Source organism: Hyperoodon ampullatus (assembly GCF_949752795.1).
Source record: "Hyperoodon ampullatus genome assembly, chromosome: 3".
Lineage (NCBI taxonomy): Eukaryota > Metazoa > Chordata > Mammalia > Artiodactyla > Ziphiidae > Hyperoodon > Hyperoodon ampullatus.
Window position 1 is genome coordinate 106,361,733 of NC_136916.1, and position 25,609 is coordinate 106,387,341.

General features: G+C 51.9%; 1 protein-coding gene across 2 annotated transcripts; it reads right to left on the reverse strand.

Annotated features, from left to right (window-relative positions):
* Positions 1–11,561: 11,561 nt before the first annotated feature.
* TGM1 (transglutaminase 1) lies at positions 11,562–25,534 on the reverse strand. Of its 2 annotated transcripts, none has more exons than XM_079700638.1 (15): positions 25,477–25,534; positions 24,518–24,802; positions 24,181–24,369; positions 22,943–23,191; positions 22,429–22,547; positions 22,214–22,321; positions 21,609–21,783; positions 21,081–21,219; positions 20,851–20,954; positions 18,186–18,274; positions 17,481–17,634; positions 17,092–17,373; positions 16,796–16,956; positions 16,326–16,462; positions 11,562–11,953 (listed from the first exon to the last, which is right to left on the reverse strand). In XM_079700638.1, the coding sequence occupies exons 1-15, from the start codon at positions 25,493–25,495 to the stop codon at positions 11,740–11,742; spliced, it is 2,424 nt and encodes an 807-aa protein (XP_079556764.1). In that variant the 5' UTR covers positions 25,496–25,534; the 3' UTR covers positions 11,562–11,739. The 2 variants fall into 2 exon arrangements, with proteins under 2 accessions (XP_079556764.1, XP_079556765.1); XM_079700639.1 differs by lacking the exon at positions 25,477–25,534 and adding an exon at positions 25,006–25,054.
* Positions 25,535–25,609: the final 75 nt, after the last annotated feature.

A 25,609-nucleotide genomic window follows, 5' to 3' on the forward strand; every position in this document is an offset into this window, starting at 1 on the left:
TTGCCCGCATCAGGCCCTTGCATTCCTTCGCGGAGCCTGCAGAGAAGTCCCGTCGTTCTTTGAGGTCTTGGCTTTCTAGTCTGTAAAGCGAGGCTTATGCCACTTTCCCTCTCCAACGTCTTCACCCTCTCAAATACGATTCCTTAAATCCCAGCGCCCAAACCAGCGCCTGCAAAGCCTTCCCCGGGCGGCGCGCTGCTTGCAGTAAGAGTTCAACTCTTTTTTTTTTTTACAGAATGGAAGAGGGCGCCCACCTTTAAAAAATAAAATTCAGGGGCTTCCCTGGTGGCGCAGTGGTTGAGAGTCCGCCTGCCGATGCAGGGGACACGGGTTCCTGCCCCGGTCCGGGAAGATCCCACATGCCGCGGAGCGGCTGGGCCCGTGAGCCATGGCTGCTGAGCCTGCGCGTCCGGAGCCTGTGCTCCGCAACGGGAGAGACCACAACAGTGAGAGGCCCGCGTACCGCAAAAAAAAATAAAAAAATAAAATTCAAAGTTTGAAAAGACATCAGATTGTTAACCTTTTTTTTCTAGATGGTGAGACTGCAGGAAATTTTTGTGCTTTTCTGTGTTTGATACCTTTTTTTAAAATCGTGTAGTTCTAAAATAAATGAAATAGATTTCCTTTTTCGAATTTCTGTTGTGCGCTTACTCCAGTCAGCCCCCTAATACAGTTGACCGTTTTACTTGTCTTTCTCCTTGTCACCCTTCCTGGTGTCTCTCCTTATTTGCATTGCCAGGGACAGAACCTTGGCACACAGTGTATATTTTTTGTTGACTGAATTAATTACCTGCTCTACCTTACAGGGATTTAGTGAAACTACCCTTTCCTTGGGCCATCTCCTTTCTTAGAGATAATGGCTCCTATATCCCTCCCTGTCTCCACTCAAGATCAGTCTTCTGAGGTGAGCCACACATTCGACTGCCCTTGGGACATCTAGCTGGAAGTTACAAAGTACCCAAATCGGACATCTACGAAATTCTAGTTATCTTCCTTTTTACTTTTACCTTAATTTATTCTTTCCTTAAAGTTCTGCCTTTATGTAGATCTGAGCTTCTGAGCTTCTGACCTATGTCACTTTCCTTCTTTCTGAAGAATTTCTTTTAGCATATCTTGCAAGTCAGGTCTCCTGGCTACAAACTCCCTCAATTTTTGTTTGAGAAAGTATTACTCCTTCACTTTTGAGAGATAATTTTGCTGGATACAAAAGCCTAGGGTGGTGGGCTTTTTTTCCCTCATCACTTTAAACATTTCACTGAACTCTCATCTTGCATGGTTTCTGAAGAGAAGTCCGATGTAATTATTTTTTTTAATATTTATTTATTTATATATTTATTTGGTTGCTCCAGGTCTTAGTTGCAGCAGGCGGGCTCCTTAGTTCTGGCATGCGAACTCCTAGTTGCAGCATGCATGTGGGATCTAGTTCCCTGACCAGGGATCAAACCTGGGGCCCCTGTGCTGGGAGCACGGAGTCTTACCCACTGCACCACTAGGGAAGTTCCCCCATTGCCCCGAAGTAATTCTTATCCTTGCTTCTCTATAGGTAAGATGTCGCCCCTTCTACCCCTCAAGTTTTGTTCAAGGTTTTCTCTTGGTCTTTGATTCTCTGTTCATCCTTCTTGTAAGGACAGGAGTGAGAACTTCTAAGCTTACATGCCAGACTGAAAACTGGAAGTTATGTTCCATTTTATTATTATTATTTTTTTTTTATTATTTATTTTTGGCTGCATTGGGTCTTCGTTGCTGCACGTGGGCTTTCACTAGTTGAGGTGAGCAGGGGCTACTCATCATTGCGGTGCGTGGGCTTCTCGTTGCGGGGGCTTCTCTTGTTGTGGAGCACAGGCTCTAGGCACGTGGGCTTCAGGAGTTGTAGCACACAGGCTCAGTAGTTGTGGCTCGCGGGCTCTAGAGCGCAGGCTCAGTAGTTGGGACGCACAGGCTTACTTGCTCCACAGCATGTGGGATCTTCCCGGACCAGGGCTCGAACCCATGTCCCCTGCATTGGCAGGCGGATTCTTAACCACTGCACCACCAGGGAAGCCCCTATGTTCCATTTTAAATTCTGCTCTTTCTCCTGGCCTCTGTATTTCTGTGCATGGCACCTTTCTTTACCCATGAGTCAGAAAACAAGACCATCACCCTTAACTCTGTCCTCTCTCTTCTCCAAATCTAATCCCTCACCAAGTCTAATCAATTCTACTTCCTACAGAACTTTTAAACCTACCCCCCCTTTTTTTTTTTCATTCTCACTGACTGTATCTTATTTCAGGTTCCCTGTCTCTCACATTGAGAAGACTCTAGTCTCCTCACCTCTAGCCCAACTCCTAATTTCTTTTCCATGTTGCTTTCATCATAAACCTGGTGAAATGCAAAACTGATTATATCATCCCTAACTGAAAGCTCTCTCTTACTTTCAGAAGAAAGTCCAAATTCCAAAATATGGCAAAAGGATTTTTAATGATCTGGCTAAGTTTACCTCTTCATCAACATTCCTTGCCACTTTGCACTTATCATGCCTCCTCTTCAAACTGATTGGATTTTCCAAATATGCTGTGTTGTCTCATATTTTGTGCCTTGCACATACTGGATGATTCCTCTGTCCTTGCCTCTTGGACTTGACTTTTTTCATCTTGTGTGGCTCATCTGATAACTACCTCCATGAAACCCCTCATGTTCTCTCCCCAGGCTCCTCAGCATCATCCTGTACATCTTTTTTTTTTTTTTTTCCCACACTGCGTGGCATGTGGGATCTTCATTTCCTGACCAGGGATTGAACCCATGCCCCCTGCAGTGGAAGTGCAGATTCTTAACCACTGGACTGCCAGGGAAATCCTCCGTACATCTTTTTATCACCACCATTGTCATGCAGAATCTATTTTGCAATGTTGTTGTAAGGATTAAATGAATTAGTAGATATAAAGCACTTAGAACAGTACCTGGCTCCTACTAAATACTACATACGCATTTCCTGTATTTTGAATGTTTTCGTGTCTGTCACCCCCACTGTTGGGAGCCCCTTGAGGGAAGGACTTGCTTCTTTCTCATACATGTTTTGTCACTAGTGCCTCATGCAGTTTCTGGTTCATGTGTTCATGGCTAACATGAACAGCTCCTTTGTTAGTCCTCTGTGTCCTGGCCCAGGAGCACCTTGTCTTGCAAACCTTCTCAAACTCAAAGGATCAAGAAGACTAGAGGTCGGCACTTAGAACATTGGGAACTCGTGGCTACTCCTGGCCCGAGAAGGGTGGTGGCAAGGAGAGCATGGAAAAAGTACAGAAAGAAGACAAATGGAAGGTCATCGTCCTCAATAATTAGCGTGCCTAGGAGTCAAACCCCTTAGTGAGTTTATTAAAATACAGACTTCTTGGCCTCTGCTCCAGGGATTCTGATTCATGAGGTTTATTCTGGGGCCCAGAAAGCTGAATTCTTAATAAACATCTCAGATGATTTTAAGTGGCCTGGAGATTATGCTTGAAGAATCCTGGGGTAAGAGAACAGTTTCATTCAAACCAAAGCCCAGATCCTCCAAAGGTCACCCAAAGGAGAATTTCCAGGTAGAAGAGAGCTATACAAAGGGTGTCTCTGAGCCTCACCTTCCCTCACAGTTTCCTTTCTCTGGTGAGGGACACTAGTCCCTGTATCAGTGGATGGGACCACCTATCTGTCCTGTTCCATGAGCCAGAAACCTGGTGTTTAGCTTTACTGCTCCTTTCCACCCTCCACCCAGCCACATCCCATCCTTCCCCAAGCCCTGTGAATTTTCCCTCCTAGATATTTCTCCAAGTTTTCCACCTCTGTCTCCAGCACCACTACTCTGGCCCAAATCACCATCTCTAGCATAAAATATTACAACTGTCTTCCAATCTGTGTCTCTGCATCCACTCCAGCCCCGCTCCAATCCATTACTTGACACCACAGGCAGAATAATCTGTTCAAACCACACAATGTGATCATGTCACCTCCAATTCCTTAAACCTTCCAAGGGCTTAAAGTGGCCTATGGGGCCCCACAAGGCTCTGCCCTGCATCTCTCAGCTTCACCTTCTCCACTCTGTCCCTTGCTCTCCTTGCTTTAGCCACACCATCCTCCCCCTCCTCCTCCTCTCCCTCCTCCTCTACCGTCCCTCCCCCTCCTTCTTCTCCCCCTCCCTCTCCCTCTCCTTCTTCTTGTTTTGTTTTGGCTGCACTGCGCGGCATGCCAGATCTTAATTCACTAACTAGGGATCGAACCTGTGCCTCCTGCAGTGGAAGCACAGAGCCCTAACCACTGGATTACCGGGGAATTCCCCACACTGTCCTTCTTTTAGTCTTGTTTACTCTTCTAGATGCCCTTCCACCACAGGATCTTTGCACAGGCTATTCCTTTTGCCTGGAGTGATTTCCCTTCCATCTCTACCTACCTATCCTCCAGGGTCACCTATCCAGGTAAAGCTTTCCTAACCACCGCCACCAGGCCAGGTCACACACCTTCACCATAAACTTCAGAGCTCTGTACGTACTCTCCTTTGTCTTGTGCAGTTATTCAATTCATCTGTTCCTTTCTCAGACTGTAAGCTCTGTAAGGCAGGAACTAGGTTTGCCCTGTGTTCTAGCACTTAGCCCATTGCTTGGCACATGTCATTGAATATTTGTTAAATGGGTGGAGGAAGGGGTTCATTATCTGCTACTATGGCTGGACCCTGCCAGTCATAGTCTCCTGTAAAATTCTGCTCCAGCTGTAGACAAAAATCCCTCTCCAGGGTGGACCTTATAACAACTGTATCTAGCCATTATTTTAAAAATTAACTTTATTTAAAACGAATTACAACCACTGTAGCCTGATCCATAAATCCGAGAAACATTTATAAGTCACATCTTATAAAATTTTTCTTTTAAATTTGTAATTAACTCCACCTCGTTTACTGTCAGGAAGATAAAATCTTCCTTTTGATGTTTTTAACCTTTCCCAGAATTTCCTAAGAACTGTAACCAAAAGGGAAGACCTTCCAGCTTCCATGCCTGTTTGGGGAGAGCTCTGCTGCCTACAGGGTCTGCCATGCTTCTTCCACCCACTCAGTGTCATCTTAGAAAACCAACGACAGGGATTCGTACTTGAGCTCTCAGGATTCTACATCCAGGTCCAGACTTTTCTCCCTGGCCTAAGGGGCTGCAAGAGCTTCCAGCATTAGCCCCAGACTTTGCCAAGTCAAACCCACCTACATGGGATTCATGCACCCTGGTATCCAGCCTAGTTCTCCAAGGCTGGGATGGTTCCCTTCCCTGCTATTGGGCTTCAGTTGAAGCTACCATAGTCCACACTAATGTTCCCAACTTTAAATCTTGGGGCAGAAGGAACTGATAATACTGGGTCTTTACACTCAGGAAAACCTGGGCTACTGATGCAAAGAATCCACCTCCTTCCTAGTGATCAACTTTGTATACCAGGTGTCCCACGAGAACCAAAACTGGTGACCAAGACTCAGAGATAATGACTGCCTTATCACTGTCCAGAAGGCATCAACTAAGGCGGCAACTCTAGTGGATTTCTTAAAACCAAGACTAAGAACACTTCTCTTTGTAAAAAAAAAAAAAATGCACTCTGTAATGTAAAGGAAATAACCATATAAATAAATGAAAATGGCATTAAATAGGTTTCCCTAGTACAGTTTTCTGAGGTACAGTCCAAGTAAGAGCTCTGCCCTGCTGGTCACTACTCAGCTCCCCGAGTGCCCATTTATCTCTCTCTTTCCCAGAGCTGGTCTAGTTATCCATCGTGCATTCTTCCCACAAATGCTCCAAAACACAATCCTCCACTGCACCCCTAAGCCCCCAGACTCCCCATCACCCTCCAATTTAGTTCATTTTCCGTTCAACAGATATTTAATGAGCATCTACTGTAAGTCACAATGAGTAAGTGTAAGAGAGATAAGGACCTTGCCCTTACATTCTAGGGGAGGGGAATCAGAGGTCTAAGAACAAATTAAGCTGGAACAACAGGGATTCTGATGCTCACCCCCAGAGAATTAAAGGAGATGATCTCCATAAAGCACCCAGTTTGAGCTTAACTCATAGTAGGATCTCAACATATATTTGTTTCTTTCCCTCTAGCTGTTTGGAGAATAGCATTCCCTTCCCATTTTGTTGTTGTTGTTTTGTTTTGTTTTTCTTTTTGAGGCTTTCAAGCATTTTTGAGCTCTAATATATACAGGGGACCAAGGTAAAATGAACAAATATGAAGCAAGTTACAAAGTTGTTAGAAATCTTAAGCTCTCACATTTTCCTGGGAGCTCAATAAAAAGAGATACTGTTGCATTATTGCTCAACCTTTCTGGAAACTAATTTAATAAAATGTATCAACCACCTTAAATGTGCTCAATCCCCTTTACACAATAATTCTCACTCTGGGGGGTTATTTTAAGGAAATAATTTAAAATAAGCCCAAAGATTTATGTGCTTGTACAAGGATATTTATCACAGCTCTATTTAGAATAGCAAAACTTTGGGGGGTCGGTGAGGGATGGACTGGGAGTTTGGGGTTAGCAGATGTGAACTAGTATATATAGAATGGATAAACAACAAGGTCCTACTGTATAGCACAGGGAACTATATTCAATATCCTGTGATAAACAATAATGGAAAAGAATATAAAGGGCTCCCCTGGTGGTGCAGTGGTTGAGAGTCCGCCTGCCGATGCAGGGGACACGGGTTCATGCCCCGGTCCAGGAGGATCCCGCATGCCGCGGAGCGGCTGGGCCCATGAGCCATGGCCGCTGAGCCTGCGCGTCTGGAGCCTGTGTTCCACAGCGGGAGAGGCCACAACAGTGAGAGGCCCGTGTACCACAAAAAAAAAAAAAAAAAAAGAATATAAAAAAGAATGTATATATATATATATATGTATAATGAATCACTTTGCTGTACAGCAGAAATTAACACAACATTGCAAATCAACTATACTTCAATTAAAAATAAAGAGAGAGAGAGAAAAGAACAGTAAAATTCTGGGAAGACTTAAATTTCTAGGAATGAGAGGTTAATCAAAGAAATCATGTCATTTGTTCATTTTTATTAAAAAAAACATAGTACCAGGACTTCCCTGGTGGTGCAGTGGTTAAGAATCCACGTGCCAATGCAGGGGACATGGGTTTGATCCCTGGTCTGGGAAGGTCCCACATGCTGCGGAGCAACTAAGCCCGCGAGCCACAACTACTGAGCCCCTGCACCACATCTACCACTCTAGGGCCTGCGTGACGCAACTACTGAGCCCACGTGCCTAGAGCCCGTGCTCCGCAACAAGAGAAGCCACTGCAATGAGAAGCCCGCACACCGCCACGAAGACCCAATGCAGCCAAGAATAAATTTAAAAAATTAAAACAAAACGAAACAAAACAAAAACATAGTACAACTACTGGGGCTTGCTCCATAAATTCAAGGAACAATGATAAGTTATACATTGCAAATTGTTGCTTTTAACTTTGTAAGTAGCAAACATTTCTTGTGCAGCTCTGTGCTGGACCCTGTTCTAGGTTCTGGGTCACTGGTGTGAACAAGACAGATAAGGTCTTAAGGAGCTTACATTTTAGAGAAAAGAGACAGAATTTAATAAATAAACAAACATGCTGACGTTAAACAGTAAGTGCTAGGTAGGATACGAAATAAAATAGGGTGATATACTTAAGAGACGGGAGGCGGCAAACTAATCAGATTGATGGACAGGGAAGAGATCTATGGGGAGGTGACATCTGAGCTGAGACCTGAATGAGGGGGGCAGCCATGCCACCCGGAGGAAGGGTGCTCCTCCAGAAGGAAGGGCAGATGCCAAGTCTTAGGTAGAAGGTTGGTGAGTTTGAGAAGCAGAAGGACTGTGGGGCTGAGGCAGCAGGGCCAGGGGCATGTGGTGGAGTTGAGGTCGGAGAGGGCTGCAGGGCCAGATAGATGAGGGTAGGACTTTGCATTGATCCCAGGGTGACGGGAAAGCACTGGAAGTGTAGCCATAACATAAGCTGCTCCATTTTGAGCAGTAGAGATTTAAAAATTTACATGCATCTTCCCTTCCTACTGACCCTGGCGTGTCTTAGAGCTATTTGGAGAATGACTAGCTGACTAGGGGACAATTAATCTTGCTTGCTTAAGAATTCCAAGGACTGGGCTTACAGATATGGGAGCAGACCGACCCTAGAGTAGAAGATCGAGATGTTGCTGACCAGAACACCACACAACCAGTTTATTATTTATTATTATTATCGGAGAAGACTGTGCTCTTCTGCACATAGGCCCCCCTCCTGTACACCCCTGAAACTCCCCTTTAAAACCTTTGTCCCCTAACCAGCAATTTGGAGATTGGTTTTGGGACATTAGTCCACCATCTTCCCAGGTTGCTGGCCTCCTGTATAAAGCAGCCGCACCTTTCCCAACAACACTTGTCTCTTGTATATTGGCTTTCCAAGCAGCAAACAGCTGAACTTGGGTTCAGTACCAGCCTCGTCCGGTTTTAAGCAGGAGAGTACCAGGATTTAATTTAGAGCTTAGAAAGCTCACTGGCTGTGTAGAAACTGGATTATTCAGGAACAAGAGTGGAATCACACCAGGAGGCTATGGCTGTTCCATAGGGAGACAGCACAGTGACAGTGCAAGTGGAGAGAATGACAGATTCAGATATATTTTGGACATAGAACTCGTAAGAAATACTGGTGGAGTGAATCTTGGAGGAGAGAAGAGGGAGGAATCAAGGGTGACTTGTAGGTGTTTGGTTGGAACAACTGGGTGATTATAGTAACAATGAGATGGGAAAAACTAGGGGAAGAAGAGTTTGGGGGTGGAATTAAGAGCTCTGTGGGGTCACTTTCAGTCTGAGATAAAATACAGGCTGTGGAGCCAGACTGCCCAGGTTCTAATCCTATTCTAGAGTGCTAAATGATTTTGCTGGGTTCCCTAGCCCCTTGCCTCAGATTCTTCATCTGTAGAGGGGAAATTATAATACAGTGACCTTATGAGGTCGTTGTGAAGATGACAGGCGTTATTATATATAAATATATTAGTGCCAAATTCTTCTTCACTCAGCAAGTATTTAGTGAGCATTTCTATGCACTAAATTCTGACATACAACAGAGACCAAATCAGACAAAAATCACTGCTCTTGTGGAGTTTATATTCCACTCGGGGGAGAGGGGACACAATGAATAAATGCATTGTTAAAATACTGAATATGTTGGATGTGGATAAGTGTTATGCAGAAAAATAAAGCAGGGAAAAGTGGTCATGAGGAGAGGAGTGGGTTGCAATTTAAAATAGGGTGGCCAGAAAAGGCCGCATTAAGACAGTGATATTCAAGGATAGACTTCAAAGGAGGGGAGAGTGCCTGCCACATGGATAGCAGAAGAAGAGTGTTCCAGGCAGGGGAAACTGTTAGTCCAAAGGCCAGGAGGTCAAGGCTTTGAGAAATACCAAGAAAGTGAAGCAGCCACGGCTGTTATTCTGTGAGAAGTGAGTAGCCACTGGGGAGTGTGAGCAGATTGGTGACAGGATCTGACTGACATTTAAGAACATCCCTCTGGCTGCCAAGTTGAGAATAGACAGGGAAGGGCAAAGGCTAGTGAGAGGACTGGGGCTTCAATCCAAGTGAGGGAGGATGGTGGCTTGGACTAGGATGGAGCAGTACTGGTAGAGAGAATCAGATAATAAATGATACAAAAAATTTAATGTATAGGACACCACACGGTAACCTGTACTATGGAGAAAAAGAAAGAACAAAGGGAGATAGGAAACATAGAAGGTGTTGCAATTTTAAAATGGGATGGGAGAGAAGACCTTAAGATGGTGGCACTTAAGCAAGTCTTCAAGGAGAAGAGGGAGTGAGCCATGGGGCCATGTGGGGAAGAAGTCCTCAGGCAGAGTGCAGCCCTGCAGAGACCCTAGAGCAGGAATGTGCCTGGCACTGTCCAGGTAGGAAGGGGCCAGCGAGCTGGATGGACTGAGCCGAGGGAGGGGAAGGGGAGGGAGGGCGGAGTCCTGTAAGGACTTTGACTTTGGGGGAAGCCAGTGGAAGGTTTTGTTTGTTTGTTTTTTGCGCTACGCGGGTCTCTCACTGTTGTGGCCTCTCCCTTTGCGGAGCACAGGCTCCAGACGGGCAGGCTCAGCGGCCATGGCTCACGGGCCCAGCCGCTCCACAGCATGTGGGATCTTCCCGGACCGGGGCACGAACCCGCATCCCCTGCATCGGCAGATGGACTCTCAACCACTGCGCCACCAGGGAAGCCCCAGTGGAAGGCTTTGAGCAGAGGATTGACATGATCTGGTTCACCTGCTCGTTCCAGCTGCTGTGTGAAGAACAGGGTATGAAAGGGCAAGAGTGGAAATGGGGAAATGATTAGGAAGGGGGTGCAACAGTCCAGCTGAGAGATGAAGGCAGCTCGGGCAGGATGGTAGTTGTAGAGGAGATAAGGAGTGGTCAGATTCTAGACACCTATGAATGGGAAGTAGAACCAGCGAGATTTGCTGACAGATTGAATGTGGGATGTGAGAGAAAGAAAGGAGTCAAGGGTGACTCCAAGAGTTTGGGCCCAAGAAACTGGAAAGATGGAGGTGCCATTTACTGAGGTAGGGGAAGATGTAGGAGGATATGTGCTGGAGGGAGGTCAGGAGTTTGACCTTGGATGTGTTATACTTGGGGTGTCTTTGAGACATCCACATTGGACATCCACATTGTAGAGATATTGAGAAGGCAGTAAATATACAAATTTGAGGTTCAAGGAAAATATACAATTTTGGGAGCCAGCAGTCCTCAAAACCTCGAGTCTGGCAGAGCTCACCTTGACAGAGTGTAGCTGGATGAGAGAGAGCCTGGGGCGGAGGCCTGAGTCACCCCAACACTGGAGTCTGAGCCGAGGTGGAGGTACCAACTGAGGAAACTGAGAAGGACAGCCAGAGATCCAGGAGGACCAGGAGGGCGGCCTGGAAGCCTAGCCTACCATCCAGTCTCTAAACACGATGCTTTCAAAGACTATTTAATGCTGTAGGAAAATGCTCACCATAGGTCATTTGTCGGGGGTAGGGGGGGCAGGGAAGCAGCATATGAAACACAACATCAACAGTTACTTTCTGTACATGGCGGGGCTTGAGGATTATTGTTATTTTCTGCTTTATAATTTTCTGTATCTTCTTAATGCTCAACACTGAACACATATTACTTTTGTAAAAATTCTTAAGACAAGGATATTTGAAGATCAATATTAGAAAGTGGCTTCTGCTGCTCAGAGAGAAGTCCAGCCTATTTCTACCTCAAACATGTGCCTACAGAAGGGACTTTAGGTTCTTCTTTCCCACAGCGGGTGTTGTGGAGGGGGCAGTGCCACTGAGCCCAGGGAGCTTCCGAGGGCTTTGGTCAGCAGGTGAAGACTGGGCAGGTGAGCGCTGGAGGCTGTCCTGATGCCAAGCGGCCCCATCTCAAGAGCTGCTGAGTGGTACCACTGCTGACATGCCAGCCATGCTTCTCAGAGCTAGGGGCGTCAGAAATGCCAAGGGCATCCCCAGGATAGGCCATGGGGCTCCTTGGCTCGGCATAGACTGACAGATGGGAAGAATGGCAGCTTCATTGAAAAACAGTTTATTAGCATCTGTGCAAATGAGATCGGTTCCTCCCCAGATGCCCCGGTCTCCGCACCTGAGGCCCTGGGGAACCGCTCTGCAGTGGGCCCCTGTCTTGAGGCAGTGCCCTTGCTCATCTGACTCCACTCCCATTGCTCCTGGCCCAGGGCTAAGCCCCACCTCAAGATGCAATAGGGATGGTCTCCTCTGAGCTACCATTGCCTCTAGTATCTGAGAAGCCCCTGCCACCAGCGGCCGGGGCCACATCCACCTGGATGACCCCATGCACCTGGGAGAGCTGTGGGCTGTCCAAGCTGGCGATGAGCTGGCGGGAGCCTGGTCTCACAGGCACGAACGTCTGGCGCAGTGTCACTCTCTTGTTGCCCTCAATGTCCCTGTGGGCAGAGATAGGATCATGGGGCTGGGGTGACCGAGGGTGGAGTGGGGAGTAAGGGCTGATGGGGCAGGCGGGAAGGAAGGAGCAGCAGGTGGAGCCCTTCAGGCATTTCTGGGCTCAGCTGGAATCTCCACACCCAAGACCTAACCTACTGACCGGAACAAAGCCTGAACCCAAAGGCCACCTCTGCAAGGTTAGATCAGTGGCCACCCACCCAGCTGCTGGAGCTGGAAATCTCCTCAGCATCCAGGACTCCTCCCTCCCTGCTCTCACAAACATCTGGACAAAGACCGAGGCACTGCCTCCCCGGCTCTCCATGGCCAATGCTCCTGCCCCAACCAGGTCAGCCCCAATCCCTGTAGGATTTCCAAGAACAAGAAAACTTCAAAGGGAGACTTTGGGGCTCAACACAGTATTGCCAAATACTTTCAGGTTTGCCGAGGAATAAGGTGGAAGAAAATTAATCATCCTCTGCTACTATCATATTTCAGGATGTTATTTTAAAAAAAAAAGAACAGACAATTGGCATCTTTAAATTAAATTGACACACATTCATGTGTGTGAGTGAGAGAGAAACACACATGCTGGTGTGCACACACACACTACAGTGTCTTTATTTTCTTCCTTCCCATGGACCTCTAGTCCCAGACCACCCCTCTGGGAATCACAATTTCACCAGCCTTCTAACCGGCCTCCTTGCTTCCCATCTCATTTTCCATTCTATTCTCCAAGCACTCAGAGATGAACTGAGCCCTTCACCGGCTTGGCTTCCTCGGTGCGTATGAGATAGATGAAACTGTGGCTCCCTAACCTGACACACAGACTCACTCTGAGTCACCCTGCCTGCCTGCACCACCTCATCCTCCCCCCATTCCTCCTGCCCACCAGCCCCACTGAGCTCCTCCCCTTCCCTGAACTCACCTCTGTCTTCATGCTTTGCCCCCAGGCTGCCTCCAGACCCAGCTCACACCTCCTCCTCAGTGAGGGCTCCCTGGAGCACCTCCTGCCCTCAGGAAAATGAATCTCACCCTTCTCTGAGCTCCTCCAGCAATCTGCACGTGTGCTTACACACTGACTGTGACTGCATTTATATCGCACCTTCTCACGCCTGTTAGCATCTGTCCTTTCCTGCCTCTGCCTTAAACCTTTACCTCTGGCCCCTGCTCAACCTGAGCCTGCCTTGGGGACCGTCTCTGGAGCCAGACTCTGTGCAAACACCACAGTCCTCCAAGGGAATGAGTCAACACCCCAACATTGAGGATGAGCTCTCCTTGGGGCAAAATAGCTTGGAGCCTGCTTCCAAGGGGCGTCCCTGAACCACTCTGTACTCCTTCTTCTACCGTTGTTAACTGTGTGGTTTAGAATACCAGTCATCCTCACTTTCTGGTGTAAAATGGAAGCGAATGTAAAATGAGGGGGGCGGATCAGATGGTCTTGAAGGTGCCTCCAAGCTCTATGAAGGTGGGAGATAGATATCTATAGCCTACCTGTTAGGTTATAGACTTAATTTCTAGACTTCCTGTCATAATATACAACTTGAAATTAAGTCTAGGGACTTCCCTGGTGGCGCAGTGGTTAAGAATCCGCCTGCCAATGCAGGGGACACGGGTTCGAGCCCTGGTCCGGGAAGATCCCACATGCCGCAGAGCAACTAAGCCCGTGCGCCACAACTACTGAGCCCATGTGCCACAACTACTGAAGCCCGTGTGCCTAGAGCCTGTGCTCTGCAACAAGAGAAGCCGCCGCAACGAGAAGCCCGCGCACCGCAATGAAGAGTGGCCCCCGCTCGCCGCAACTAGAGAAAGCCCGCGTGCAGCAGCGAAGGCCCAACGCAGCCAAAAATACATACATAAATAAATAAATTTATTAAAAAAAGAAAGAAAGAAATTAAGTCTATAACTTAGCAGGTAGGCTATACTCTGCCTGGTTACGAATCTGCACTTTTAATTTGTGCTCACTTTTCCATCGATGCAGGTTAAAGGTTGTTTAGGTTCAGATCAGCCTTCAAAAGTCTATTTAACCCATACTATGATTGAACTGTACTATTTCAGAGCCTAGCCTTTATTTATAACATTATTTCCAAGAGAAAATACTCTCCAGATTCCAGCTAGGGATGTCAAGATCTCTTCCTACCCTGGTCTTAAGAGTCAGGCGAGACCTTGGCTGCACGCCAGTTTGCCATTTTAAGCTGAGTACGTCAGCTGCTAATGTTGGAATGTGCCCATAAATGAGTGCAGGTAATAAAACCAACTCCCTGACAGGACATCAGAACTTAGACATCCAAATTAGAATTGTCCTTCAATTCTGTACTGGTTCAACCCTGTTGAACATTTGAAAAACCTCCTCTCAGATTTTCCTTCACAGCCATTTAAAACCACACACACATCACACGCACCCACTTGGGCGTGCACGCACGCCTGGACAAGTCACTGTCCCTCCTTTACAGCCAAGTTTCAGTTCTGATTGAAAAGGGCATTATGACCCACCTTGTTCACTTACCTTATTAATTAGTCTTAATTCTAAATGACTTGAGGCTGTTTCCCCAAGGTCAAATCCACCCCCTTAGAAGACCACCCTAAGGACATTCTAGAGAATATGATTCAGGCTCTGGGGGAAATTCCCAAGAAGGATTTGGAGCAGACTTCCAGCTTCCCCTGGTGACTGCTTTGGTGGTGACAATAGCCATCTGAAGGGGTAAGTTCTGGAACGTTTATTAAGTGGCCTCTTAGCAGGCTGGGTGGCACAACTTATGCCATACCACAGCCTTGGATGCGCAGATGAGAGTGAAGTGATGCCCGTTTTGGAATCTAATATATCCGAGCCAGGAGCTCAGGGCTCTCAGCTGTCCTGGTGGCCCTGGCCTGGGCTCACAGCAGCTGAGGAGCCACAGGATGTCCAAGGAGGACCTGCCTTGAGAAACTACCATCTAACCCTCTCACCTACTGGTGGGAAGACTGGAACCTTTAAGTGGGGGGAGACTCGCACAAGCCCCACAGCTGAAGAGAGGAGCTGGGTCTCCATCACTCAGTGCAGCGGTCCTTCCCTTATTCCCAGGCAGGGGCAAGAATCAAAGATCTGGTGGGGCTGCTGAGGGGAGCCCCGCTCTGGGGAATCCCTCAGAACAGGCAAACCTCCCTCTGTCAGCTGCAGGTGAGAGACACCAGCAGGTGAGCTGTCTGGGAGTTCCAAGCTCCACTCTCTAAGCTGCCAGAGACCCTTTTAGGGTGACAGATGGAGAGCACTGGTTTGTGATGTGTCCCATCATCCAGGGGGCCAGGCTGGGGCAAAGATCAGAACAGCAACCTTTTCAGTTTTGGCCTGTTGGCGAAAGTGGCAGCCACCACCGGGCAGAGCCGCCTGCTGTGTGTGGGGAGAGGGAGGGGCAGGGTGGGCAGAGACCCTCTGCTTCCTCACCCAGCCCCTCCGAGTGCATGCTGTCACTTTCCCTCGGGTGCTCTTTGTCGAATGAGGAAAATTCCTACCCCTGTCCCCAGAAGGCTGATCTTAAAAGTCAGCCTCTGGCCTTCTCTGCTTTCCCTCTGTGCTGTTCCTGCATGCGTGGGTCTGTGTCAGAGCTGGCAGCACAGGCCCAGGAACATGACTGTGGGCACCGGCCTGGCCCAGAGCCTCATGTGGCTCGGGATCAGGCCCCGGCAGGCTGGGTGAGGGCCCGAGGCACAGGGCTCTCGCCTTCGGAACTGCTGCTCGGCCCTCATGCCACCACGCCTGCAACAAGCTTGAGAGCCTGTGCTCTCACCAAAGCAGGAGGGGCAGAGCCTGCCCCTTAGGAGCTGTGAGACCCTGTGAGATGCGGCCACCAGCTGCCCCATCTGTAAAGGGCGGGGACAGCTACCAACAGAACACTAATGCTGTGCCGAGCACCATGCTGAGTGCTTTATGGGCAGGGTCTCCTCTGAGCCTCAGAGCCAGGCTTATCATTATCCCTATTTTACAGGTGAGAAAACTGAGGCGCACAGGAGATCAGTCACTTGCCCTGGGGCACATGGCCCAGGTGATGATCTCTAATGTACGTTAAGGGGTTTTTGTGGTCTCCAGATGAACTTATATTCCTGAAAGTGCCTGCTCAACTGCTGAGTGCTGGGTGACAGTAGTGACGAGTTGGCAGTGATTCCTATGTGAGGTTTTAGCTCCCTAACGAGCCGGTGAGGCAGGGCGGGGACACCGCAGAGCACTGCCCTCAGCAGGCCTTTTACGTGCTGGGTGGGCTGAACTGAGTCAGGAGGTGCTGCTGGCGGGCCCCAAGCAACAGACCTTACCGTCCTGACCAAGAGAGGAAGCAAAGCTGGGACTCATGCCGCCAGGAGGCAGGCAAGGGCAGCGGCAGGGGAAGGAGGAGGGGCCAGACTCACCCAGCGTTGAGGGCCTTGGGTCTCTGCAACCCGGAACCCTCGAGCCGGAAGATAACGTTGGTGAGGGTGACAGGCAGGGGGTTCTGGAAGACAATCTGGACCTCGCACTCCTGGCCAACCACGGCTGCTTGCAGTAACTGAGAGAAAAAGAGGCCCCCATCAGAGCCCCTGGCCGAACTCACAGGACCAGACGCTCCCCCAGAGAGGGAGAGCTCCTTCGAATCAAGACCGCCTTCACCGGACGTTTCTGCCCCCGAGAGAGGGCTCTCCCAAAGCCAGACAGGAAACTCCAACCCACTCTCCAGCTGCAGGCACCACAGAATCAGGGACATGAGATCTGATTTTCCAGAGGAGGAAACCGAAGCCCAGGGGCCCAGAGCCGGTCCCTGACCTCCTCCTGCCGCGGCTCCTGGCCCAGTGCCCCCTCCCCTGGCCCTCCGATTTCCCCCTGCCCCAGCCAGCTGCGCTACCGTGAGGGAGAGGTCCGGGGTGCGCAGACGGAAGGTGTGCTGCTTGGCCAGCACCTGCCCATTCTCCTTGACGTGGCCTGAGACGTTGAGCAGCATGGCCCCCTGGTCCACGAGGTGGACCCGGTACTCCTTGTAGGCCACGGGCATGGCCATGCGCTCCGCTGGGGGGGAAGAGGCATGGTGTCACTGAGGCCAGCTTCCCCAGACCCGGCATCCTGGGGTCTCCACGTCCCCAGCCCCGGGGTGCCCAGCCGTGGGGCAGAGGGGACGGGCAGGGCTGGGGAAGGAGCACTTACAGGCCCCTGGAGCCAGCACCACTTCCTTCTTGCTCTCCTTGAAGACAGACCCAGAGACACCGGTATAGAAGGTAACGGAGAGGTACAGGTGCAGCTTCACAGTCCGCGGGCTGCTGCTGCAGTTGGTCAGCCCCACACAGATGGTCAGGTCCCGCCCCATTACTGTGTCCTGCGCCTCCACCTGCAGGGCCACATCCTCAGCCGAGTCCCGGATGGCGTACACGTTGGGTTTGCTGCCGTGGGCGGCTGCGGTCTCCACTGCCTTCCGCTCTGCTTCTGAGCCTGGGGGTTGAGGGTCAACGATGAGCTTACCACTGCTGCTGGCATTGGCGAGTGCTTGGTGGGAACCCTTGGCATGGTCGGAGCTGGCCAGGTTGGGGGGCTGGTACCTTCCGGGTGCTTATAGATGTGGGAGACCTCTTCCCGATTGTTGGAGCCGACGGCCTTCGTGATGACGAGCGAGCCGATGGCTTTCTCCTCCACGTACATGACCTTGAAGCTGCCGTCACATTGCCGCTGCCAGTAGACCTTGTCACTGTTCACCTGTTTGGGGCGTGTGTGGGGTGTGAGCCGGGAGTGAGTGAGCCAGAGGGTCTGAGGGTGGGCCTGACCCCCAGCTGCCTTCCCTGGATCCTAGGAGCTGCATGGAGGGCTAGATCCAACGGTTGGGAGCTTCCTGGAAGAGCCAAACCGGGAGACCTTCCAAGCTGAGCCAGACAAGGCCAGAGAGTGGGGAAGAAACTGGTCTGGGAGGCTCCTTAGCATGCATTCAGCATTAAGAACAGTAATCCCTTACGCTCGTTCGCTGACTCTGCGACTTACAGAGCAGCTTCATACCCATTATTTCTTTTGGTCCTGAGCACAGGAAGCATGGCAGCCATTATTTCTTTTGGTCCTGAGCACAGGAAGCATGGCAGCCATTATTATCCCACTTTTAACAGTTGGGGAAACTAAGACTCATAGAATGGGTGACCTGCTCAAGATCACACAGCTAGTCGGTCGGTGGTGAGGTCAGGACCAGAGAACCCAGGGCCAACGCCAGTGCCCTCGTCTCCCCAGGCTTCCCACAAAGGCACCGGGCACACAGGCCTCACCTCAGCAAAAATGAAGGGCGTGTCATACTTCATGTAGACCAGGCCGTTCTTGATGGACTGCACAGAGCAGGGGCCACAGCAGAAGATGCCTAGGGGAGTGAGGGTAGCATGGGGGTGAGAGATCCAAGGAGGCTGAGGGGGACCCCCCACCCCAGATCCTGGGCCCACCCATCCAGGCCCAGCGCCCACTGCCTTGGGTCAGCTCCCAGCAGTCCAACTCAGGGAGGTTAAACAAAATAGTGCACATGTTCTATTTGGCCTCAGTCCTTGGTGGGGGATAGGGGGACAGGGACAACCGTGGGGACAGGCCTGCCTTGCTAACCAAATTGCTGGCACGCTTCCTCTACTGGCTGAAGCTGCATGTCAGCTGTCTGTAACCCCCTGAGGTCAAGAGCCATCCTACATCAAGACAAACCCAGAGCCCACCATGGCTCTGCTTGCCGGCTGGGAGAGCAATGACATCAGTCACCATTCCAGAAAGATCCAGAACAACCCTTCAGCTCTGCAGCCTACTGTGTCCTCTCTGTGGGGAGGTGAGAGGGGAGCTGGTGGGAAACAGAGGCTGTCCTCAGTGTGCTCGGGAGGGTTTTCTGGAAGAGGTGAGTTGGTAGGGAGGAAGCTTGGCAGGAGAGGACACAGAACAGGAAGTGAGGGCCATCCAACAGGAGAGTCTTAGAAAACATCTCGCACGATGGTCTCCTTTTACACATGGGGAGACAGGCTCAGTGAGGCAAAGTAGATGCCAGGATCTCCCAAGACAGTTGGATACAGAGAGAAGGAAGGAGCTAATACTTCTTTTTTTTTTTTTTTTTTTTTTTTGCGGTACGCGGGCCTCTCACTGTTGCGGCTTCTCCCGTTGCGGAGCACAGGCTCCAGACGCGCAGGCTCAGCGGCCATGGCTCATGGGCCCAACCGCTCCGCGGCATGTGGGATCTTTCTGGACCAGGCACGAACCCGTGTCCCCTGCATCGGCAGGTGGACTCTCAACCACTGCGCCACCAGGGAAGCCCAAGGAGCTAATACTTAACTGAGTAGCTACTAAGCTCCAGCCATGCTGCTAGTCTACTGTGACTTCTCATTAGATCCTCCCAACCACCCTGTATGGTATATATCATCCACACATTACAAACAAGAACACCAAAGCCCGAAGGTGCAAGGAACTTGCCCAAGATGACATATCTAAGAAGTGATCAAGATAGAATCAAGCCCGGGTCTGGGTGGCCTCAGAGCCCCTGGCTGCCACCCAGCCCACCACTTCCCAGAGTGGGGACCAGAACTCAGATCTCCCGGTGTCCTGCAGGCTGTTCCAGCGTCACAGGCATCACTGGGGTTGCACAACTCACAGGGCACCGTTCATAGAGATGACTGAGGGGGAGGGGTCTGGCCAGAGACCAGAGGAGGAATGTAGGCTAGGGGAAGGCTATCTGAGCCAGGGTGAGGAAGGGAGAGGTGGCAGGGGTTGGAGGGAGAGGCAACCGGAGGGGCAGGTGGGGCTGTCTGGGGCCAGAGTGTTAAGGTGGGAAGGGTGTGCAGGACCTGTCTGAGAACAGCACGGGAGGTCTAACTTTTGCAGAAACGTGCATTGTGGAAAAGAGACTAGTAGGTTATGTCGTCAGTGATTACTTCTTAGGTTGGACTGGGTTACAGAAGCTGTTTTCTCCTCTGAACCTATCTGAACCCTGATTTTATCATACTGTACGTATAACTCAGTGGAGCAGTGGAACAGACACGAGAGGAACTTGGTAAAAGCAAGAATATGTGTTGAAAGAGAGGAAGTCGGGGGCTGGGTCTGCTCTGCTGCTGACCTAACGCTCTGTGCCCTAGAGGACCTCCCAAACCCAGCTGATCTGCAACGTCACCAGAACTTTCAAAAATACAGATCCCTGGGGGCTTCCCTGGTGGCGCAGTGGTTGAGAGTCCGCCTGCCGATGCAGGGGACACGGGTCGTGCCCCGGTCCGGGAAGATCCCACATGCCGTGGAGCAGCTGGGCCCGTGAGCCATGGCTGCTGAGCCTGCGCGTCCAGAACCTGTGCTCCTCAAGGGGAGAGGCCACAACAGTGAGAGGCCTGTGTATCGAAAAAAAAAAAAAAAATACAGATTCCTAGAGTCTATTCCCTGAAGGTCTAATGTATCAGGTCTGGAGTAGGATATAGAAATTTCCTTGAAACAAAACGAAACAAACCACCTGAGAGAGGATAGGGAATTATATACTTTATGCTATACAATTCTATCCTTTTTTTTTTCCTTCCAAGCTTGTTTTACTTAAAATAATGACTTTTTAAACTTTAAGAGAATATATATAAATAAAAGGGTCCTTCAATTAATTACCTCCAGGATATGTAAATAAAAAAGCAAGTGGGAATAGTGGATTTGTCAGAGGAGGGAAACCTCTCACTGAATTCTCTTGAATCCTTGGACCTTTGAGCCATCTGAGTGTAATAATCCTTACAAATAAATAAAATTTAGGCAAATAGTTACGCAGAAAGGTAAAAATAAATGAAGGGCCACAGGGTGATTTGCCCTGATGAGTCTGTTTGAAGAACTGCGAGGTTAAAGGACCCGGCTCTAAGGCCCTGTCCGGGACGCTGGAGTTTGTTCCCCTGGCTGGGGAGACAGGGAGGCGCCCCACATGGGGTTCAGGAGCCAGGCAGGGCCCCGCCTCACCACTGCTGGTCTCCTGGGGTGTGGCGTCCACAACCTGCCATCCATCGAAGCCTGAGGGCAGATCTGGCCTCTTCATCCAACACTCGTTCCACACGTGGAAGTTCCTGGATGGACATGGCCGGAGGGCTCCGTGAGCTGCCCACCCCCCGGGGCCTCCCCGGCATCCCCTGGCGCCCAGGCCTCAGGTCACCAGCCCTCAGCAGGGAAGGGCAGGCCAGCCCCAGCCTCACCAGACGGAATCACTGTTCAGGTGCTCCAGTGGCTTCATGTTCTCGTCAAAGTAGATGTCCATGGTGAGGGATGCGTCTGTGTCATGTGCGGAATTGAAGTTGGTGGTGGTACGGGTGGCCAGGCCCAGGCAGCGCAGCACTGTGGGGAAACCAGGGTTGGGGTTCAGGGCCCGGGGCCAGGGCAGGGGTGGGGGGCAGGTGAGGCACGAGGGCAGGTGAGGCACGAGGTCAGGAGTAGCACGGGGACAGGGGCAACTGGGTCAGGGGTCGCTAGGGTCAGGAGGGCACCGAGCCAGGGAGTGTTGGGGGTTAGGGGAATCCAAGCCACCGGCCTTGCCTTGTCCCTAACTGTCCCTTCTCCCTCCTCTCCTCTAGGCCCCTCTCGGTTGTTAACACTAATTAATGATAATTAAGGCCAGCCTACCAGACACTGTAGCCACAGCTGGGCTGGGCTCGTGAAGGTGGAGCCTGCCTTCCCTCCCTCCTTCGTGTAGGGCCCAGGCCGCTCCTGTCCCATCCTTTCACTACCTGTAGTGGTCACACCGGCGAAAACCCAGCACTGGCCGTAAGAAACAGGGAAGCCGGTGCGTAGGTAGCTGAGTAGAATCTCCACGCTGCCCACCCACGCTGATGGATTCGTGCCGCGGGAATATTCTCCAGACCAGTTCCCAATCAGGACGCCATTGTCATCCAAGGAGTTCACCTGCCCAGGACAGGATGGGGTGGGGCAGAGTTGGGGGAGAGGCTCAGGGCCTGCCATGTGGCCCCCGGCCCAGCCTCTGACCCTGCAACCCTCCCTCACCCCTAAAGGCTTCAGGGTCCAGTAGCAGCCTGAGCCCCTCTCACCACTCCCAGAGCTCTCTGCCCACTCCACCCCCGTCCTGGTCTGACACAGGAATGTGAACGCTGGGTGTGCCAGGTTTGGGGTTTGGCCGTACATTACAAAAGAGCTGGAACGGGAGCCAGGAAGGGGAGGGTTGGGGGACAGGCAAGGGAGGGAAGAGGGGTGAGACCACTTCCCACAGTACCCTTTGCAAGGGCAGGGACAGAATCAGGAAGGGTAAGAGTGTGGGGTGGAGCCGGGGGGCAGCAGGCAGACACACGGTAGGGCTCAGAGACGCGAGGGGGCTCACCATGGCAGAGACGACCCGGCAGACGTTGATGGGGTCCCCGCGGCCTCCATATGGCATGCCCCGCCGGTCCAGGATGTACAGGCAGGCATCCAGCACCCCGTGGTCAAACTGGAGGGAGGAAGGGCAGAGGTGACCCCTAGGCCAGCACCTGCTCCCCAACCCCGCCCCACCTGCCTCTAGTGCCCCTGAGTGCATGAGGCCCCAGCCAGCCATACCTGGCCGTAGTTCCAGGTCCGCTCACCAATCTGTGCTTCGGTCCCATAGTAAATTCTCCCACATTCGTTAAGCACGTACTCCTGCCGCCAGTCCTCACGGTCCACATACACGATGTCCTCTGTGTTCCCAAAGCATATAGGACTGGTCCCCTCCAGCCCTCTCCCTGGGTCCCACCTGCCCCCGGGCTGATTCTGCAGGACTCATGACCGCAGAGGAAGAGCAGGAACGCCTCTAGCCTGACAGCACTGCTCCCAGGAAGGATGCGGTGAGCATGACAGAGATAATCAGAGGAGGGTGGCTGTAACCAGGGCCCTTCCCCAGGAGAGGTGAGGCTGTGTGGCCTTGGGCTGGTCACCTCTCTAGGTCCTGGATCTAGGTCCCCTCACCTGGACAATGGGAGGCTGGCTTCTCCTACGGCTAGGTACCCAGGCACGTAGCCAGATCCTAGGAAAGGAAGCCCTGACCTGCCCTCCCCTCCTGTCCATGCCTTGCTTCTGACTCCAGCAGGCTCACCTGGGCACCAGGGATTGAAGAGGATGTAGATCTCATTGCAGGGGTCAAAGGGCAACTGGAACTCGCCAGCTTCTGACCGCGTGCGGACCGTGAACTGAAACTTGCCGATGATGGCATTGGGGGAGGTGTGGACCCGTAGGTTTAGATTCTTCCCGCTGGACTTGGTCACCTGGGCTTTCCAGCCTCCACTGCCCCCCTGGCCCACTGGGATGATCACATGGGTGCCCTTGCCCACCTCAGGCTTGTTTCCTGGAGTGGGGGAAGCGTTGATTAGCTGCTGCAGCCTATCTGAAGGGGGGGGATGGTGCCTTGGACTTCTCGCAGCCCCACCCAGAAAGTGTATGAGCCAGTGAGTGTGTCCCTGAGTTGGACCATCGCCTGGGTCAATTTGAGAGCAGCTCTGTCCCCACCCAGTGTTTGCCCACATGTCAGGGCAGAGATCCAGTCCAACATCCCAAACCTGTTCCCTCGACACTGAGAGGCGACTAGAAGAGACCAGGTCACCGTCACGTTCTCCCTGCCTGACTGTTCCAGCACCTGGGCTGGAGGAGCAGAGCCACCCTGTCTGGGTCCAGTTGCTCCTGCTCCGTGTGAAAGGGCAGCTCATATCCTGAAGGTCAACCCTGCCTGCTCCCTGGGGCTGCAGCTGCCAGAGCCCAGGGCATCCTTGCTGGAGGTGGTGGGGGTACCTGGGAAATTACAGGCTGGGGTGGGCAAGGCTAGGCCCTCATCAAAGGGTACGAGGGGTCGCCGGCCCCCTGCGGCAGCATAAGCACCAGCTTAGGCAGTCAGTAGCCACCAAGCAATGCAATGAGGGAGGCACCTGCCGTGGGCCATGGGGACAGAGAGACTGAGAGACACCGTGGGACAGAGCGTGGAGCCACACCCTGAGGAAGGAGGGCAGACCCAGAAAGAAAGACACACAGAGGCAGCAACACTGAAGGGGATGCTGTGCCAAGCACCTGACGAAAAAGAATTTTGAGACTGATGCCCCTGGAGGCTTGAAGAGCGTGAACTTAGGAAGACAGGGACACCAAGACCCTCCCTGAGGCACCCCTGGGGACATGCTTACATGCTTGCACCTGCCTTATCTGGCAGGGGCAAGGAGTGGGGTGAGTGAGGAGCCCAAAGCTGCCCCTTTGACCCTCATGCCAGGACGGGGAGCCCTGCTACGCAGCCCCCTACCCCACTCCACCCTGCCCAGGGCCTTCACCCCTCCTACTGTGGGCTCCACCGACCAATGAGCAGCTCCAGGGTGACATGATCGGATGACTCATAGGGACGAGACAGGAAGAGGACCACGTGGAAAGGCTGCCCACGGCGGATAATCAGCTCATTGTACTCGAACTCGTCCGTGTGGTGCTCTTGGCGATTCTGGTCCGAGGGTGAACTCAGCAGATTCACACCAGTCACCACCAGCATTCCCTCTGCAAGGCCAGAGCTCAGGTTCAGTGAAGCCCCATGGGGAGTCCGGCCCTGCATCATTAGCCTCCCAGGCCCCCAGAGACGCCAGAATGAGTCTCAGGCCCATTAAAGCATTTTGGCTCTCAGAAAACGTGGACAGGTGGGCCTCACCTTGGATGGTGCCATCTCTAGCTGTGTTCACAGGGCAGACCCGGGAGTCGGGCCCTCGAACCGTGGAGTCAGACCCTCGGTCTCTGCCGGGCTCAGGCCCCCAGTCGTCATCTACTGCATTCTGGCACGAGCAGCAGCCACAGCAGCGAGCCCAGAAGGGGCGGCCCCCTTGGCGAGCATGTCTGTTTGGCTCTGGCTCCGGCTCTGGAGAAGGTGTCATGGGGGGCTGCCAGGGGTTCCTGCCCCAGCGGCCCACATCTGAACGAGGACTGCCCGTCGTCGTGCCTGTGTGGACAAGGCAGGGAGGCTCTGACCACTCACACAGACCTCCTTTACCCCTACAGGATGCCCCAGTCAGCTCACCCAGAAACCCTCCATCCAGAGAGCTGATTCAGTCCCAGCCAGATGACTGAGATGATCTGACCTCCACCCTGAGATTCCCTCAGACCCACCCAGAGACCTTCCCCAAAGACTCCTTTCAGACTCACCTAGAGAAACTTCCCACATTACAGAGACGAGTCTTTCCCCTCTCACCCGCACATGGACATCCATCAAGCCAGGTGCCCCATCCAGAAAGCTGCTCACGCACCCCTCCCAGGAGATGACACGTATCACACCCTCAAGGTGCAGCAGCACAGACCATCCCGGGCCTGCTCCCTCCACCTGCCAGCTCCTCAGTCTAGAGATCCAGAGCTGCCTGCCTCAAGGACCCATTTCTTAGGCGGAATCCCCCACCCAAGGCTCCTTGCATTACACAGGCAAGTGACATTCACGACTTGGGCTCCTGACATTCCCTACGGCTGGACAAACACCCACGCGGAGCTGCCCGGAGGGGCGGGGCGGGGGCAGAGGTGCCCCGAGCCGGGCTTCCCAGGTGCAGAGTCTCGGTGTTTGGGGAGCAGCCCCACTGGGACCGACAGGCTCGGGCTGGCTCGCACCCCACCTGGCCGGGGCCTCACCTGACGAAGGTGCTGGCATCTCTGGGTGGAACAGGTCGGGACTGATGGGACGGGACTGACGCCGCCGCACGAATGGGAAGCGTGGGGCGGGCCGGTAAGTGGTTTATGAGGGGGGAGGGCGGGGCCAGGCTTC

What these genes read in the sequence shown, in the direction of transcription:
- TGM1 (XM_079700638.1), bottom strand. An exon ending in GGACCTGGAACTACGGCCAG is followed by an intron (nt 22,322 to 22,428) that starts GTATGGCTGGCT and finishes TCCTCCCTCCAG; the next exon opens with TTTGACCACGGGGTGCTGGA. An exon ending in CGCCGGTGTGACCACTACAG is followed by an intron (nt 21,220 to 21,608) that starts GTAGTGAAAGGA and finishes GTTTCCCCACAG; the next exon opens with TGCTGCGCTGCCTGGGCCTG.